The following is an 18,434-nucleotide window of genomic DNA, read 5'->3' as shown; positions in this document are numbered from 1 at the left end:
GGCCCAACATGATTTTTCCTGCTTTAATTGTCTCATCCTGATCGAAGCATCATACATTACTCAAAACGTAAATTAAATCATAAACATATATTAAGTGGTTTCATCATCAAAATACGAGATTCAACAAACCTAACTCAAAATTAATGATATTATAATTCAACAAACAATCCAGGATCCAAACACACATTTGAGGCTACTAAGAAAACATTCAAGTCAAAATTCACCTCTATAATCCACAATTTATAAAACCTGTACAGTTTGTAATCATACCATCATATCACTTAATGAATCGTAAAATCCAAAGCCAACTCAACTAAACCATAACCACATCATAAATCCATGAGCATGAGAATCTATACAATCACAAACCCAACATGTATCACATGTTTATATCATTACACAATTTAAACTTAACATTCTTAAAATCCCGATATGAGAGGTACTTTTTAAATATTTACAAGATACATCAATCTAGAGTTATTGTTGATATTTCATTACACGCAAAAGGAACTTATACAACATCAACTTATTAAGAATGAAAGATTTGCCCCAAAATCATCTGGCTTTCCACTACCTCAGCCCATTTTAAACATTCTAGCGAGCGATAAGCTATCCTGAAAAATTTATAGAGCAATGGGGTGAGCACATAGAGTTCAGCAAGTGACTAACATATCCATGGCAAAGAGGACAGTTTCGAACAAATAAGGTTTTAAAATACAAGGTAGAGATATAAGAGTTCAAAGATAGCCACTCGACAAATGTAGAATTACAATGTCATTTTATTCGAAGCATGTTTTATTCATAACAATGGAGTAAGGGCTAATTGGAGCATATCATTGGCAGAAGGAGTATATCTATGGCATATGGTATATTTCAAAGCATATCAAAGACGTAAAGAGTATTTCGGATATCAATGACATATAAAATATTTCAGAACATATCAATGGAGAATGAAATACTTCGGAACGTATCAATGGCATATGGAATGTTTCGGAAGCATAAGAAGCATTTCTAAATATATCAAAGAACAAATACAAAATAGAAGCTCAAACGTTGCATTTAACATTACAAACATTTCATTCTTATCCAAAGCATGCATAGAAACATAGTCAAAGCTTTGGATATCATGTCAAAGGTGAAGTGGGATCCCAAACATAATATGGTTCATCTATTTCTGAATGACCACCAAACATAATCTAGAGCATCGCGACTCTAATCACATACTCTTTACCATTTCTAGCAAAGGTCCAAATAATCTCACAAACACTAGAGTACAAAAGGGCATTGCGAATAATAAGGTTGGTACATATTGGAAACACATGTGGAACAACGGAATGCATGTGCCTATACGAATCATTGCGATGCAAACATGAACTTTACATGATAGCTGCAGGTGTATAAATAATTGAAGGACAAAAGTATATAAGAATTCAAGGCAATAATATAAAGCTCAACTAAAGTAAGGGTTTTTGCCGAAATCAATTTCCAAAGAAAAAAAACAATAAGAGGCGAAATCGACCAAAGCTTGATTCTAGCAGAATTTGAGAGGCAGATTATATAAATTATTTGGATAATCAATTATACTCTAATTTATATAAAATAGGTATCATTCGAAAGATGTGTCAATCTAGTTTTAGGTAAATTAAGCTTTCTAAGAATTGGAATTTACAACAGGGAGTTACAAATAATTTCGTAGCGGAAGGTCTGAAAACATTAGCTCTATTTTACTGAATCCATAGGGTCGATGAAAATAGATGTTTCAGTTTGCAATTATACTCTAAATCATTTAAATTAGATATTTAAATAAAGCTTTATGAGTCTAATTTCTAATAAATTATACTTTGCATAAATCTGAGTTCTCAGTATAAAGTTATAAATAGTTAAGCAACAAAAGGTCAGAAATTATAGTCCCTATTTTATAGAATCTATAGGGTTAATTCAAACAAAAGTCAAAATAGGCATTTAAAGATATTTAATCTTGTATCAAAATAAAGATATTTGAGTCTACCTTCAAATGGATTAGACTTTATCTAAATCAGAATTTATTACCAAAAGTTAAGTCCAAAATAGTGTATAGAGGTCATATGATCGAAAATTATAGATTCATGGCTTTGTATCAAAACGAAAGAAAGGTTTGGTGCTAAGCTGAAATCTTTTGAATTATGAAGAATTAAAAAGAAAACAAAGATTAGGAATTATGTGGGATGGGGTTAGAATACTTACCTTAAATAAATTTAGCAAACTTAGGTGACACCATTAGGTTAGCTAGTGACACATGTCTATTTTTTTTTTACTTTAAATGAGAATCTTTCATAAATCATATTATATTTCTAATATTTACATTTAGGTTCCTATATTTACAAATAGACCCTTATAAATTTTAAAAAATGAGGATGTTACAGTAATACTTGAATAGTATTTAGTTTTGTAATCGAGTAAATATATTTTTGTTTGTCAATATCAAATATTTAAGTGAATCATTTAGAAACTAATCTGGCTTAGTAGAAGGTCAATTTAAATGGATGACATAAATATACAAGTTGTGGCAAAGTAATGAATAATAAAGATGGTGCTTGAACCGAGACCTTTCTAAGTTTTGTCAAATATTCTCATAACTTCATTTTGGAGTATTTGAAGGGTAAATCTCTATGGAGTTACTAAATAAAAAGCAATCTTTGGTTAGAAAAGTATAAAGTGACATTTCAAGACTTAAAAGGGTATAATTTTAAAAAAATCGATTACTTAAATTACTATATTATAAAAAACCCTTTAAATTCTATATAGATGCTTCTTACCTTATTATCAAAGGAATTATTACGTAGAAGGTCACCGTATGACATATTAGATATGTAAGCTCAATAACATCTAGTATCGATATTCAATACACGAAATAATGATAGTTACCCATTGTGAGCGTGGAGACGCTATCTTATTGGGACATTATACATGTTGAGGATGTACAATATCATCCCAACTATTTGTTAACTAAAAAAAAACTCTCTTTGTAGGTCTAATGGTGGGACATCCTATTAAAATTTGACTAAAAAAATAGCTTTCTTTAAAGTAGGTCGATGACCTATTAAAATTTGATATGATAATATAGTACAAATTCAATTGAGCCAATGCTATTGTTAATGCTTTAAAAAGAAAAATTGAATTAGTGAATGCTACACAACTATAAGTTGAAGTCCAAGTGAGCTAGTTATATTCTAACTTTTTATTTAGAATTGAGAAAATTATATAATGACCCGTAATCCTTGATATAGTTGATTAAAGAAGAACATATATATAATTCTAGGTCTAGGAGAGACTCTATATACCAAAGAAAATATAGTCTATTTTTAATGAGTAAACAATTCAAAACATGGACTCTTGAGGAAGTGCTTCGGACTAAACACCTGAGTATACATAAAACTTTGTCTCCCATAAAGAGTCTTTTATTGGTCAATAAATAGATATCAGTATAGAAGAATGTATTCGGATATACTTTATATGTTAATAGGATAATATAGAGCAATATAACCAAAGGTCTTTTGAAGATTTTTTGAGAGTGCTAAAAAGTCATGAGAGAGTATATCATTGGATTTTATATTAATCTTATCGACTGTACGAGGACTCAAGTTTATATAAGTATTAGTCGATCAATTACCAAAATATGCAATATTTATTACTGTACCTCTATACTACTCACCGAAAAGATAGTGAAGTTGATAATAAAAAAAATATGATGAAGTATTAGGAAATTTCATATAATATTATCAGTAATTAAAATATATGATTCTTAAGACGATTTTAGATTAAATTGTTTAGTTAATGGACTCTAAGCTATACTTCTCTAAAAGCCTTCATCCCTTTGACAAATAATCAGATCAAATAAATAAAAGTCTTTTTAGAGCAATATTTTTTACTCTATGTGAGCACTAATCAATGACATTAAGTGAAAATTTTAGACATAGTCTAATTCTCTTACAATATATAGCGAAGCTTTGCATCCAACATTAGACCGGTAATTATCTTTCTTATTTTACTATACAAAAATCTTTTTATTATCTTTGTTGAAGTGCTTGAGTGATACATTTTTGTTTAAGACCGTAGGACTCGTTCATCACTTGCTTTCAAAACTAACCTTCTATCATATACCTTTGCAGTCAACTATTACGAGGGAGTATTACAATTTAGATAAATTCAACTAATTTTTTGATATTATGTCACATATCTCATATGAAAAAAATGATGAATGAGAGTGAGTATCAACATTAAAATTATGTAGGATGTCGTCGAACTAAAAATATTCATGTCAAAAAAAGAATACAATGGCTGTAATTTCAATGCTATATATAAAAGGAACCTATTCTTTTACTCCATTTTAAATAGACACCTTCTTATTTAAGCGTAAAAAATTCTGTTGGATGCTAATAGAGAATATATTAATGATCAATCATTATCTGACATGTAAGCACTATAAACACTATATGTAAACTATAATAGAAGAAGAAAGGTCTAGGCCACTGCCCATTTACTCATATGGATAAAAATTTAAGATAGATCGTTCAAAGCTATCTCTCTCCTTTCGTTCACATACACAAAACATGAAAAGGGAGACGTTGGAGCAATTACAAGTTGTCACGTCCAAGATCTAGTATAAAATGTAATCTTCCTAAGAAAAATTTATATCCAAAAAGAATCTCGGTGATTAATTTGAGTGTCGAAGGGATCATATCAAGAAATTTTTCTTGATATTGGTCTTTAACGTATGTATCATCTAGAGAGCCCGATACTTTCACATCGGAGTCACCTCATATCCATTCCGAAACTATCTCGAAACACTTTTGTACTCTTATGTTTAGAGAACGTCAAGCTGATTCTGACATCGATATGATTTTTCTTAACTGATATATTTTTTTATATTCCGTATATTATTTGAAGATTTTCCAACTTGATGTGCTTGCCTTGTCAAACCATATATGTATCGGGGCTTTTAACCTTTTCTTTTCCGCCACAGTGCTAGTACCAAGAAATTGGTACGAGGATTTAAAGTTGCCATCATCACCAGCCAAAGAAACCGATTAAACCCGTAATTGATTTGGTCACAAACATCCAATGAATCGAGCAAGTGTTTTCCTCCGTCAATCCAGCCGAGGACTTTGATTCCGTGGGACAGCAGAATTATACGTGTAGCGCACGCGCATCAGGGCCCTTCGATCTTCACTTGACGATATATTGGCCGTTGGATCTACCTGGATTGGCCGTCCCGCCCCATTCGAGATTTCCGAGACGTTTACGCTTCTGAAGCCGATCTAGCCGTCGGTTTGGTTCATCCCGGTGTATTATCACGATCGGACAGTCCGAGATTGATATCTAGTTCAACCGGGGTTCTGGCCGCCGAAGGAGATCGATGCCGAGAGAAGGACATCCTCCACGTCAATAAATAATGCCTGTGCTGAGCGGCTCCATGCACCGCGATTGAGTCATCCTTCTCCTCTTCAGTGTTGTTGCTCCTCGAAATCATGTTGGTATACCAGGATTTGCTCACAGGTACGCACGATCACAGTTCGTTTTCTTTTACTCTCTCTTCTTTGGCGTCATTGTCTGTATGATGATCGTAAATCCTTTTTTCGGTTGAAAATTTGTAGCTTGCAGTTAAAATTACCTTCGAATTGAGGAAAAGCTCGGTCTTTTGGGATCTTCCAAGCAACCTAATTGTCCTTTTTTGTTTTCTACTTGTAGTTCTCATTAATTTGTGTGCTTGCGCTTCAATTGGGGCCGTTGTCTGTTTAGAAGATAGGGCTAACAGCTCAAACAATGTCTGTTTAACTCATGGTTTCGAGATAAAGCTCCAATTTCGGCTGTCATATCGTGTTGATGATACACTAGGCATTAATGTCATACCGACATACTCTTATGAGGTTATGGGACCACAGATTAAGAGTACCACTGCATGTTGTTTCGTCGAGTCGTAGGTTTAGGTTGCTACATCGACCCTTTCCACTCATTGAGTTCTTTGATATATCCATGTTTATGTAGATCTGGCAATGTCCAATGCTGGTTGCCATGTACTTCAAAATTAGCTGGTGAATTCCATCTGCTTCCTCTCTTTCTTTCTTTTTTAATCTAATCTGTTGTTTGTTGTCACCCTCAAAAAATTATATATATATATATATATATATATATATATATATATATATATATATATATATATATATATATACACACACACACACACACACTCCACAAAGAAACATAGTACCCATTGGTGAAATCCAAATTCCTTATAGTTTAATTTGTATACATCTATGTGCAGATATGTCCACGTTTGATTGCTTAATCCTTTGACCCAAATTTTAACCATTCTATTTGATATAACCGTGTGGATGCTTATATTTGAATTTTGCATTTGATTGATGCATTGATGATAATTTATATGGCTTTAGGTGATGAGCTTCATTCAGGCTCGTTTCCGTTCAAAGAAATTAAAAATAGACTAATTACCGTATTCAGCTTTTTTTTCTGTTCTCGTGCTGTTATATAACTCAACTTTTATATTCTGTATCCTTATGTTCTTGTTTTTATTCTATCAAATGGCTCAAGTATTCCCAGCATAGATACTTTTATTATGGAACAAGCTGTGATGTACAGTCTGCAAAGTTTCTAGACTTTTGCATTGTCTATTATGAAATTTTCTTTTGTGATTATTGGTAGTGGGTGGTTAAAGGAGCTATAGATGCAGACATTGGTGCTAACCCTTCGGATGAAGGTGGGGAAGAAGATGAAAGTGTCGATGATTCTGTAGTGAAGGTCATCGATATTGTTGACACATTCAGGCTTCAGGTTAAGCATCCACTCTATTGCTTATTAGTGTTCTTATCTCAAAAGTGCATATGAATTTGTGTTAACGGAGATTTGTTGGCTATGCCATGTTATTGACAGGGACAAACTTCTTTCAACAAGAAGCAGTTTGTGACATATATGAAGCACTATATCAAGCTATTGATGCCTAAATTGGAAGCAGAGAAGCAAGAGTTATTTAAGAAGCACATCGAACAAGCTACCAAAATTTTGCTTTCCATGCTCAGTGACCTACAATTGTAAGGATACCTTTTCTTAGTATTATTTGTCAATTTTCTTTTTTTTATAGGTGTTTGTTTGTATTTTTTTAATACTTTTAAAAGTTGTTTTTTCATCAATCTATTCTCTGGTTGGGAGGGCGGTTTTTGCTGCATATTGGCATCAATGCCTCTCAGATGAACATTATTTCCAACAGTGAAGCTTGTCATTTCAATACAACCTTCTAGGTTTTTCCTACCTTGGGAGGAATTTGGATTTCTTCTTGATTGCATAATCATAAACTCAACAAGGAAATCACGTATGTTTTCTCTTTTCAATGAGTCTAACTACTTGTTGATAATACACATCACTAACTGATGCCCGTGTTGTATTTTCTTGTTTTTATCAGCATTACTAGCTTTAATGATGTTAGTTAATAGGAAACAGGACTTCTAGCAATAGAATTAAAGCTCATCATCTTTGTTGTGCCATGTAATTATTGCTTAATTCAATTAAAATTTTGTATCTGTGTCACATTTCAAATTTCCCTTCACCTGACAAGCAATTATCTGGCAGTTTTGTAGGTGAAAGTCTGCACGACAACGGCAGCATGGTCTTTGCTTACTACAAGGAGGGTGCAACCGATCCAACATTTCTGTACCTTGCCGTCGGTCTAAAGGAGGTCAAGTGCTAAGGATATGATGAAGCCAGAGCTAAGAACAAACTATAGTCTAGTTTTATATCTGAGCTTTTAGAGGCCTTAATGTTTGTGCGTGGTTAAATGTCAAGATGCTGTCACTATATGATGTAAATGAATACCTGGAATTCAATTATTTTAATGAGGATTTGAGTGGGTGAGGATTAAATGATCTCTTCTCTTCAGTTTTACCTTCTTACTACTGATTATGCTTTTTGTTATGGTGTTAGTTTGCAGTTTAAACAGTGGTGCAGTTTGTGAGCAGGAAAGCTGCTTTTTGTTATGTCAGGGAACTTCAGATGCTTGAAGATTTTGTGCAAAGGCAATTTGTTGTGTGACTGTCATTTATATTTGATGAAGCCTAATAAAATGATTCGCAGTGGTACATATATATATATACATATATATATATATATATATATATGTATATATACATATATATATATATATGTATATATACATATATTTATATATATGTATATATACACATATTTATATATATACACATATATATATATATGTACACATATATATATATATGTACACATACATATATACATATATACATATGTATATATATACATATATATATGTATACATATATATATGTATATATATATATATATATGTACACATATATATATGTACACATATATATATGTGTACATATATATGTATACATATATTTATATATATGTATATGTATACATATATATACATATATATGTATATATATATGTATAAATATATACATATACATATATGTATATATATATACATACATATATATATACATATACATATATATATATATATATATATATATCTATCTATACACATATATACATATATATATGTGTGTATATATATATATATATATATATATATATATATATATATATATATATATATATATATATATATATATATATATATATACACTCCTAAATAATTATTTGCAAACAGATTATGTTCAAAGTATGACTTCTGAAAGGGATTTGCCACCTAACTAGGATGGCCTTCAATCTAGTATGCTTTGATTGGACTCTCAAATCAAATAATGAGATCAAATCATCATGCACTGCTACTCTTTTTTTTTTTGTCCTCAGTGAAATTTGTTCTTCAAGGAATTGAGGGGCTTAATCTTACCTTGCAAGATTTGACCGATGGCCCCTACCTACTCCATGTTAAAACAGATGGGATGAAACTATTTGTTGCTTGCAGTCACTGAGTCACTGTGTTTTGTAGTTGCGCCTTCTCCCACCTCATCAAAAATATTTTTGCTCCAGAATTTTGGACATGCAGTAGCATTTCACTGTCTTCCTGCTTTGTACAATCTGTCATGGCAATGTTCCACAGAAGTCACTCTCATGCAATAATAGGACAAAAACCCAAGAAATTGAAATGTTTTAAGGGGGTTATAAACGTGTATAAGAAATTTAACGATTCATTAAGGTAAACAGTATCATTTTCCCAAATAATAAGGTACCAAATAAAATGAAGACATCCCTATAAATTTTCTTCTTTTTACCCTCATCATCTAATTATTTCCTTAAAGATCTTTCATTGTACTGTGGTCTGAGATGGACGTGAGATGGGTAGAAGAACCGGGAGCTTTTTGTAGCTTCACGAAAGCACCATGTCTCTTGTAATAATGTTTTCAAATAGTTCACGTAACGTAAAGAACACTGTTACAGCGTCCAATAAAAAGCGTTTTTTTATCTCGAAACAAAGATATTTTGAGAAACATAATATTTCTCTGTCTTTATCCACTTGTTTACCTTCATTCTGATTGCCGAGGTGGTGACCCCGCTGGCGGGGTCGCTGTATTTTGATTTTAGTCGTTCCAATCAGAAGTCAGGTTTATTATTGAGTAGATATAGGTTGGTAAAAAATGTGTCGCCGATATAAATTTCTAATATTCGGAAAAGAAAATTTCCATTTAAATCGTCTCCCTCTCTCTCTCTCTCTCTCCCATCCTCCATCGTTTCCTTCTCTCTCCTCTCGCACACACCCTCGTTTTCTCCCCTCCGCAGGCGGCGATCGAAGCCTCGCTCTTCTTCCTCTCACGCTCCCTCGGTTAGGGTTCTCAAATTCGTTATCGACCGATCTTAACTCCATTCCATCCAATCTCCCTGGTGTTCCTCTCGGATCGGATGCTGAATCTGGTGAAGAAGCCTCCGATCCGTCGATCCCTCTGTGGCCGTCCCCGTCGAGATTTGCCTCGTATTTTGATCGGATCTCCGTTGAATTTGATGCTCCCATGATTGACATTCGAGATCCGGGCTTTTGGTAGATCTAGCTCGTCTTTTAGATCGCTGGTGGTGGTCGCCGTGCTGTGAAGCTCGCGAAGTTGGCGCCCCAACGCCGTTTCCAGCGCCACATGGGTGGCCAGGTGCAGCAGAGCCACGCCGGCTCCTCGGCGGGCCTGTACGACCACGCCGCCGGCGGAGATGCCGGGGATGCGGTCATGGCGCGGTGGCTCCAGTCCGCCGGGCTCCAGCACCTGGCCTCGCCGATGGCATCCTCTGATCAACGCTTCCTTCCCGGTCTAATGCAGGTACCAATATAGCCTCTTCTTGGTCGATTGTTGAGCGGTACTCACTTTGTTGGAGAGCAAGATCTGAGCTTTTCGCTCTTTCATATAATTGTTCTATGATCCAAAATGACACGAAGATAAGTTTGGTTTAGGAAAATTTCGTATCTCTCTTTTGGAACGTCAATCATGTTGTAGGAGCTGCCCATAGTTAGCACATTCTGGTAACTATGACGTGTTTAATGTTTTAATGGTGATATTTGTAGGGGTACGCACCACAAACAGCTGAGGAGAAGCATAAACTCTTGAGGCTTTTAAGGAATATGAATTTTAGTGGGGAATCAGTCTCTGAGTCCTATACTCCAACTGCACTAAGTATGGGTCAACAAGATGGCTCTTATTCACCTGAGATTAGAGGGGAATTTGGGGCTGGCCTTTTGGATCTACATGCTATGGATGACAGTGAGCTTCTTTCTGAGGTATGGTACTTAAGATATTGAACACGCTAATTCATTAACCACTGACTCAATTGGAACTTGTGTTAGCTTGCTGATTGATTTAGAATTTATCTATTATGCCCATTCTATTTATTTAGCCATTTTTAATCTTTCACCGGAATTATCTGTTGCATACTTAAGATGATCTATGATCCCCTTAGAGATATTTAAAAGTACCATCTATGTGAAAATGCTTTAGATGTTCCTCTCATTTCATTCCTATCCAATCACCCTTTAATAGTGTCTCTAAGATAATCTAAAAGATCTGAAAAAATAAAAAAAATAAAGAGATGCATAGGAATAAAACAATTATCATATACCTGTTACTTTTATCATGGGCCCTATCATTTTCTTGCAATCTTAGGTAATCACAACAGAATTTCATAATTTGGTGGTGTTTACATGAATATGCTTTAGATGTGGCTTGTACTCAGAGAATTTTCCTCCTTTCTCCTGTCTTGTATATATAATGATAACTAAGAGAAGAAATAATCAATGATGATGAAAGGTTCATGATTTTTCTACAAAACTTAAGGATATCATATCATAGAAAGATACTAGTTTGAAAATGCAAATGATCGGGAATGCTAAGTAGCATTTTTCTTTATAAAATTTGTTAGAATTCGGTTTGTCCTTTCTTTGCAGCATGTTTTCTCAGAACAATTTGAGCCATCACCATTCTTGCTTACCAAAGGAGTTGAGAACAATGAAAGTGACACAACATCTGCCTGGCAACAAGAGCCACCTGATATCAATACCAGAGAAGGAGACAGTAAAAGAGAGATCAGCACAAAAGAGAGTAATGTTGCCAAGATTAAAGTTGTGGTATGTAAAATTATAGAAAATACGTTGCATGTTTTGCTATTTTCATGCTTCTGCACCTTGGAGATTATGATTTTCTATGACAAAATTGGTGGTTAATTTGGAATTGTGTCTAATATTTATTCCATGATGCTAAATGCTATAAACAATTCCTGTCCTTAATAAGAAACAACCATATCAGTACCAAATTGATTTTCTCATAGAAGGATATATTTTTGTTTACACCTTTTCTCATTGTATTATTTTTGACAGAATAAGAAAGAATAAACATTTTAGAAGAGTTGCAAAGTTCGAAAAAGTCCAGGTTTTTATCATGTTAGATTTATTCTTTAGCAACCTATCAGGTAAAGGTAATATCCTTGTAGTATCATTTCTCTAATATTAAAATTTGAGGCAATTCTCTGGTATCAAAACTTTTGGGATTTTTTTCTCCTCTGTAGTACCTAAAGATTTTTTTCTCCTATGTAGTACCTAAAGACGATAGTATGATGGTATTATGTAATCACACATTGAACTATATATCTACTATACCAAAGATGATTCTAACATTGGTTCCTGCAAAATGGTTTTGTAAGTTAAACATGTTAAACAATTAATATGGGGCATATTCGGTTGCCAATAGTTCTGCATTTGGATAGATAATTTGGTTACCAATGTTTTATCCAAACAAAATCTTAAACTTTGAGATGGAAAGTATGATTCATACTGATATGGTTTGTAACACCCCTGATTAGTCCCACATCGAAAGTGGGCAGGATTAAGATTGACTTATAAGAGTCTGATGAGTGTACTACTATCAACTTCAGCTTAAGCATTTTGGTCAGTGGTTTAGACTAAACGAAGTTGATAGGCCAGTTAGCCCATCAGGCCCGAGTCATTAGATTTGGTATCAGAGCCGACCTAGCATTTGGGCATGGTGAGGGGGCTCGAGTAGGAAAGGGCTACCTGTAGACGGAGTCAGAGGACTCGTCACGGCATGGAGCCACCACTGGGCTACGCCTCACATGCACTATGCTAGGGTTTGATCTGGGTTATGTTGGGGCTTGACGAGGACGTCAAGCCTTTGAGTGGGGGTGATTGTAACACCCCTGATTAGTCCCACATCGAAAGTGGGCAGGATTAAGATTGACTTATAAGAGTCTGATGAGTGTACTACTATCAACTTCAGCTTAAGCATTTTGGTCAGTGGTTTAGACTAAACGAAGTTGATAGGCCAGTTAGCCCATCAGGCCCGAGTCATTAGATGGTTTGTCCATGTTTCTGAGACTGACATATGTTTATCTTGCTTAAGACTTTTTAATATTTTGGCATTATGCATAGTTTAATTAAAACAATAGACAGGTGCTTAAGAGCTTTTATATCTGAATTCTTGAAAACTGGTTCACCATGTTGATGTATGTAGCTACTATATATACACATTCTCATCTTGCTTAAAACTTCTATGTTCTGTCATCAGTTGAAGATTGCTTGAATCTGAAGATGAAGAGAATATGCCATTATGCCTTTGTTCACCCTGTCTATGCATAATGCCATTTCTAAAAGACAGTTAATCCCCCAACTTCTTTTTATTCTTCTCAGGTACGCAAAAGACCTTTGAACAAAAAGGAGATATCTAGAAAGGAGGATGATATTGTAACTGTTCATGATAATGCCTATTTAACAGTCCATGAGCCAAAGCTAAAGGTTTGAATCTATGAATGAGGTTTTTTTTATTGATGATATAATATATCTTTTATATTAATGCTTTTCATTTCCACTAAGTTATGGATTTATGCTTAATTTATATTAAAGGTTTGAATCTATGAATGAGGTTTGTACATATTTTATGTGGGTACAAAAATAATCATATTTTGTCCTTTTACTGCATGCCTTGTCAAACCATGATCCAAGTAAATATGTTGCTGAGTTCTGAAAGCTCATATCTTGAGTATGAAATTTGCACTATATTTTGATGTTAGACTCTTTTTCTCTAAAAGGAAATTTGCAATTTTCTTCATTAGTTATAAACAAACTCTCTCTCTCTCTCTCTCTCGTCACTCAAATTCTTTTCAGTACTACCATCTTTTAAAGAATCAATTATTTACATGTTTTATCGGTTGCTCATCTATGTATCCCTCATATCTTTTACCTGAAGTACAAACAGGGAAGTTGCATGCATTGTTCCAAATATGATATTTTCTTTTTGTTACATATTTGTGAATGACACAATCTTAATATGGTAGGTGGACTTGACTGCATATGTGGAAAAGCATGAGTTTTGTTTTGATGCTGTCCTGGATGAGCATGTTACAAATGATGAGGTAGCACCATCTATCAGCTATCTTGTTGACATGATTTTGTTGGTTTGTTTGTTAGAGTTGTTTGTCTGACCACTTTATATGCAATTGTGATAACATTTGCCTTATGGTTTATAAGTATCTAAGTTTAGAAAGTTTCAAACAGGTATATCGTGTGACAGTAGAGCCAATAATACCAACCATCTTTCAGCGGACTAAAGCAACATGCTTTGCATATGGTCAAACAGGTAAATTGGAACGTTATGAGCAAATTACTGACTGTATGACACTCAAAGTGCTTAGCTTGTTAACTATGTTAGATCTTTTTATTAATAAATATGTGTGGTTTAATTTATTCTTGAGATGGTTGTGTATTTTATTTTCTTTTCATTTTCTTTATCTTTCTTACCTACAACCCATTTGAAGTGTCTTTTTTCCTAGAATTTAATATTAGTATTTAATTTGAAACTGAATGACTTGACAATCCTCAGAATTAAGTCATCTTCAGTATGAGTGTTGAGAACCCATTTTGAGATCCAATGATTAAATTTTATCATTTGAACTCTCAATTGTTGAACCTTTTGCAGGATGGACTGACATTCCTGCACACATATTTCTTACATATTTAATATGTAAAGTTATTATGGTGTGTGCCTGTCCATTCAAGTCTTGGTTCATCACATGTATGTGCTAATGTAGACCCTAAGATTTCTGACATGCATCTGTTTTCTTTTCTTAAATCAATTCATGAAAAAATAATTAAGTAGATGTTTCGTTAATGAACCAGTTTTCATATCTGGTATAGTTCTCCTTCCCATGGTCTTCTTGGTTGATTGAAACCACTACTATGAGATCTTTATGGACCTTATCACATGTAGAGATGCTCCATCTTAAATCTCCAATGTGAACTCTGGTTGATTAATTGATACCTTTCTCACTAAAAACTTGAGTCAAAATTAGTCTCTATTGTGTTTTTATTAAAACTATGATGCAAAATATTGAGACTAACTCTTTTGGGGATTGAAATTTGTTAAAATGCAGTTTTAATTTTCTTGATGGAAATATGTAAATTTTTTATTTTATGCAAATCTTTACGACAGGTTTCTGTGTCTCATGTTGACTATTCAGTGTGGTTATATATTTTTTCTACAGGTTTGTGGGTCTCATTGTAACTGTTTAATACGGTTTGATTTTGCTTATAGGTAGTGGCAAGACCTATACAATGCAACCTTTACCTCTCAGAGCTGTTGAAGACATGGTTCGCATGTTGCACCAACCGTTTTACCACAATCAAAGATACAAGTTGTGGCTTAGCTATTTTGAAATCTATGGTGGGAAGCTGTTTGATCTTCTGTGTGATAGGAGGTTTGGCTTATTATAATTCTGAATTCTTTTTAACATCATTGCAACCCCATGCAATTTGAGGTAATATTTACTTCAATGACAAACAGAAATTGAAATTTTGATGATGTTATCAGGAAACTTTTAATGAGAGAAGATGGAAGACAGCAAGTTTGCATTGTGGGATTGCAGGAGTTTGAGGTCTCCGATGTTCAGGTTGTTAAGGAGTTTATTGAAAAAGGTAATGCTGCACGGAGTACTGGTTCTACAGGAGCGAATGAAGAATCATCACGATCACATGCTATTTTGCAATTGGCCATTAAGCAGCACAAAGAAGTAAGTGACACCAAAAGGCAGAAAGAAGGTAGTGGAAAAGGTGGTAAGATCGTTGGGAAGATCTCTTTCATTGATCTTGCTGGAAGCGAGCGTGGTGCTGATACGACGGATAATGATCGTCAAACACGGTTTGTACATTTTGGAGTCTCTTGGTTGGTGGTTTTAGCTTTTGGAAGCAAGATAATTGAAAATGCTTATAATGTTTAATTGTCTAAATATTAGATTTTCTGTGAAGCTTTTGTCACCTTATTTGGCATTTTGTTGTCTATTTCAGAATTGAGGGTGCAGAAATAAACAAGAGCCTTTTGGCTTTAAAGGAATGTATCCGTGCCCTTGACAATGATCAAATTCATATCCCGTTCAGAGGGAGTAAGCTGACTGAGGTGCTCCGCGACTCTTTTGTTGGCAACTCAAGGACAGTTATGATTTCATGCATTTCCCCAAATGCAGGCTCTTGTGAACACACACTTAATACCTTGAGATATGCTGACAGGTACTGTGGTAACATAATTTATCTGGATATGATTTTCTGATTACAATGTTTTGCTAAATATTGACTTGTTGACTGAGCAGGGTTAAAAGTCTTTCCAAGAGTGGGAACTCCAAGAAAGATCAGGTGGCTGCATCGTTAGTTTCTTCAGGCAAGGAATCAGCATCATTGTTGCCTTTCTCTGTTGAACCTGAGGATCTTGTGCAAATTCAAGATTCTAAAGCAGTGGAATTGCCTAGGAAAAATAGTGAAAGGATTTCATATAATTCTACATTGGATCTTGATAGAAACTCATATGGAACTCGAAATGGAAAAGAAATCCCACCAGCATCAGTTTCAATAGAGATGGAAAAAGTTGACTTAAAGACCAGTCATGAGAGTGTCAGATACAAACTGTATTCAGTTCAGAACTCATTTGATTTTCAAGAAGAAGAGAAGGTGACAAAGGTCTCCCCACCTCGCAGAAAAGCTTTTAGGGAAGAAAAATCTGAAAAACGGAGCAACTGGTCAAAAAGAGATGGTGGACCCCAATTAACTGCCACTGGTCATAATCCTCAACAAATGTATGATACAGCTTCCGACAATGCATCAAGAAAATATGATCAAGAATCTTCATGTAATGATGAAGAAATTGAAGCAATACTTGAGGTTAAAAATTCTACATTTTTTGCCTCCTTGCTGTTGTGTTAAATCTATATTTCCTTTTAATTTTTGTCTTTGATTTTGTTTATACTGCTGCTGTTGTAGGAAGAAGAGGCTCTAATAGCAGCTCACAGAAGAGAAATTGAGAATACAATTGAGATAGTGCGTGAAGTAAGAGTTTTCACCCGATCTCCAGCATATAATTGATTGCATCTTATGTTTTATGTAATTCTGTGGTTCGATAAGATTTTTTGGTTTATTTCTAACACAGATTGAAGCTAAGACTTCTCTTAACTACATCTTGATTATTTTTTAAACTTCAATATTTAGATATTTTACTAGCTGGAAATATTTTACTAGTTGGAAACAACATTTATCGGACACTCAGTCATATGATTTTAAGAGATTAGTGGACAGAATATTGAAGTGGCTTGTTCATATGATTGTAAGGATGTTCTACAAAACTCTTCGCCTTTTAGTAGGATCAAGAAGGGTCTGTAGGAGTTGATATGACATTAGTCTGGTTGTTTTTATATCCTGACGAGAAAGTCAGAAAACAACAGAAAATTAAGTGTTCTCTGTTTTTGTGTGGCATCTCTTGATATGCATTTTTTCTAATGATGATTTTGTCACTGGAGAACTCTAACAAGATCTTTTCTGTACTCTGCTGATTTTCTTTTGTTTGATATTCCAAATATGTCTTGGTTATTCAGCAACAATTATATATACATTTTTTCAGGAGATGGATTTGCTGGCAGAGGTTGACAAACCAGGCAGTTTCATCGACGATTATGTGGCAAAGCTAGGGTTTGTGCTGTCACGCAAAGCTGCGGGTCTGGTTAGTCTACAGGCACGTCTAGCAAGGTTCCAACAGCGTCTGAAAGAACAGGAGATTCTCAGCAGGAAGAAGGGGCTGGGGCTGCGGTAATATCATGCCTGAGGTAGTCTCCCTTGACCGTGCCACTTTGTGACCTTTCTGTTTTTCATCTTGTCCTCTTCCTACATAAGCGCAAGCATGAATACCATGACAAGGATTGTGATTCATCATGGCCAACAATGCCAACTTTCAGAAGGTCTTTTTTCATGATGTGTGTCTGCTTCCCATCTACTACTGATGCAGATGCCTTTGAAGGAGTTCCACTTGGGTTTCCTAGTTGGCTGCTCACGTTTCTGGTTTACTATCCTCCAATTGAGGGAGAATATCGTGTGCTTGGGGATGCATGGAATGTGTGAAGAGCAGCCATCCACTGTCGTCTAGATATTGGGGGCTTTGCTTTGGTGGGGTTATTTTGGCTGGAAGTCGATTATTTGGATGGTAGTGTTTTAAAATGGAACTGACATGCAGTCCCATGAATTGATTGCTGTATTTATTTCTTTGGCCCTCTCAAATAACAGGATTTGTGCGCAAAGATCTGTGTTGACTGCAATAATAGCACAGCACAAACTGTAGTAGGAAGCTGGAAAAGTCTCATCATTGACATCCCCATTTCCTGAAGCACAAGTCTTTTTGTGTCGTTAATCATAAGTAATAGGATTGCATCAGGCAGGCTTTTGTGTGGCAGTGTCAATTTGATCCACTAGATCAGCATAAGATTGGTATTTTCAGTTTGAAGCGTTGTAGTCATCAGTGTGGCAGTGTTCAGAATCTGATCATTCTGGGCATTATATTTACAAGATTCAAGATCAATTAGAATATTAGATGAGTCAAGCAAGCATACTTCCTATTGGCTATAGCAGAAGTAATGCCTCGTGA

General features: G+C 34.6%; 2 protein-coding genes across 5 annotated transcripts; both read left to right on the top strand.

Annotated features, from left to right (window-relative positions):
• Positions 1 to 5,358: 5,358 nt before the first annotated feature.
• On the top strand, positions 5,359 to 7,913 carry LOC135626975 (translationally-controlled tumor protein homolog). 3 transcript variants are annotated; one of them, XR_010492514.1, is made up of 5 exons: positions 5,359 to 5,535; positions 6,700 to 6,828; positions 6,928 to 7,085; positions 7,170 to 7,363; positions 7,621 to 7,913. XR_010492514.1 is itself a non-coding variant. In XM_065132855.1 (4 exons), exons 1-4 carry the CDS (start codon positions 5,508 to 5,510, stop codon positions 7,736 to 7,738), a joined length of 405 nt encoding a protein of 134 aa, XP_064988927.1. In that variant the 5' UTR covers positions 5,366 to 5,507; the 3' UTR covers positions 7,739 to 7,913. The 3 variants fall into 3 exon arrangements, 1 of the variants encoding a protein (XP_064988927.1); XM_065132855.1 differs by lacking the exon at positions 7,170 to 7,363 and having other exon boundaries at positions 5,366 to 5,535; positions 6,728 to 6,828; XR_010492513.1 differs by lacking the exon at positions 7,170 to 7,363 and having other exon boundaries at positions 5,371 to 5,535.
• A 1,790-nt stretch (positions 7,914 to 9,703) lies between these two features.
• On the top strand, positions 9,704 to 18,090 carry LOC135626330 (kinesin-like protein KIN-13A). Of its 2 annotated transcripts, XM_065131558.1 has the most exons (13): positions 9,704 to 10,301; positions 10,544 to 10,756; positions 11,420 to 11,599; positions 13,175 to 13,279; positions 13,819 to 13,896; positions 14,039 to 14,120; positions 15,075 to 15,237; positions 15,351 to 15,677; positions 15,824 to 16,042; positions 16,123 to 16,687; positions 16,787 to 16,852; positions 17,421 to 17,622; positions 17,802 to 18,090. In XM_065131558.1, the coding sequence occupies exons 1-12, from the start codon at positions 10,125 to 10,127 to the stop codon at positions 17,607 to 17,609; spliced, it is 2,364 nt and encodes a 787-aa protein (XP_064987630.1). In that variant the 5' UTR covers positions 9,704 to 10,124; the 3' UTR covers positions 17,610 to 17,622; positions 17,802 to 18,090. The 2 variants fall into 2 exon arrangements, with proteins under 2 accessions (XP_064987630.1, XP_064987629.1); XM_065131557.1 differs by having other exon boundaries at positions 17,421 to 18,090.
• Positions 18,091 to 18,434: the final 344 nt, after the last annotated feature.

Source organism: Musa acuminata, chromosome BXJ2-11, assembly GCF_036884655.1.
Source record: "Musa acuminata AAA Group cultivar baxijiao chromosome BXJ2-11, Cavendish_Baxijiao_AAA, whole genome shotgun sequence".
Taxonomy (NCBI): Eukaryota; Viridiplantae; Streptophyta; class Magnoliopsida; order Zingiberales; family Musaceae; genus Musa; species Musa acuminata.
This window is presented reverse-complemented; position numbering and strand designations above follow the sequence as displayed.

Bases quoted from the DNA above. Each gene is read 5' to 3' on its own strand.
- LOC135626975 (XM_065132855.1), top strand. From the start codon at position 5,508: ATGTTGGTATACCAGGATTTGCTCACAG. The intron at 5,536-6,727 runs GTACGCACGATC...CTATAGATGCAG, and splicing joins ATACCAGGATTTGCTCACAG to ACATTGGTGCTAACCCTTCG. The intron at 6,829-6,927 runs GTTAAGCATCCA...TGTTATTGACAG, and splicing joins TTGACACATTCAGGCTTCAG to GGACAAACTTCTTTCAACAA.
- LOC135626330 (XM_065131558.1), top strand. From the start codon at position 10,125: ATGGGTGGCCAGGTGCAGCAGAGCCACGCCGGCTCCTCGGCGGGCCTG. The intron at 13,280-13,818 runs GTTTGAATCTAT...TTAATATGGTAG, and splicing joins TCCATGAGCCAAAGCTAAAG to GTGGACTTGACTGCATATGT. The intron at 15,238-15,350 runs GTTTGGCTTATT...TGATGTTATCAG, and splicing joins GATCTTCTGTGTGATAGGAG to GAAACTTTTAATGAGAGAAG.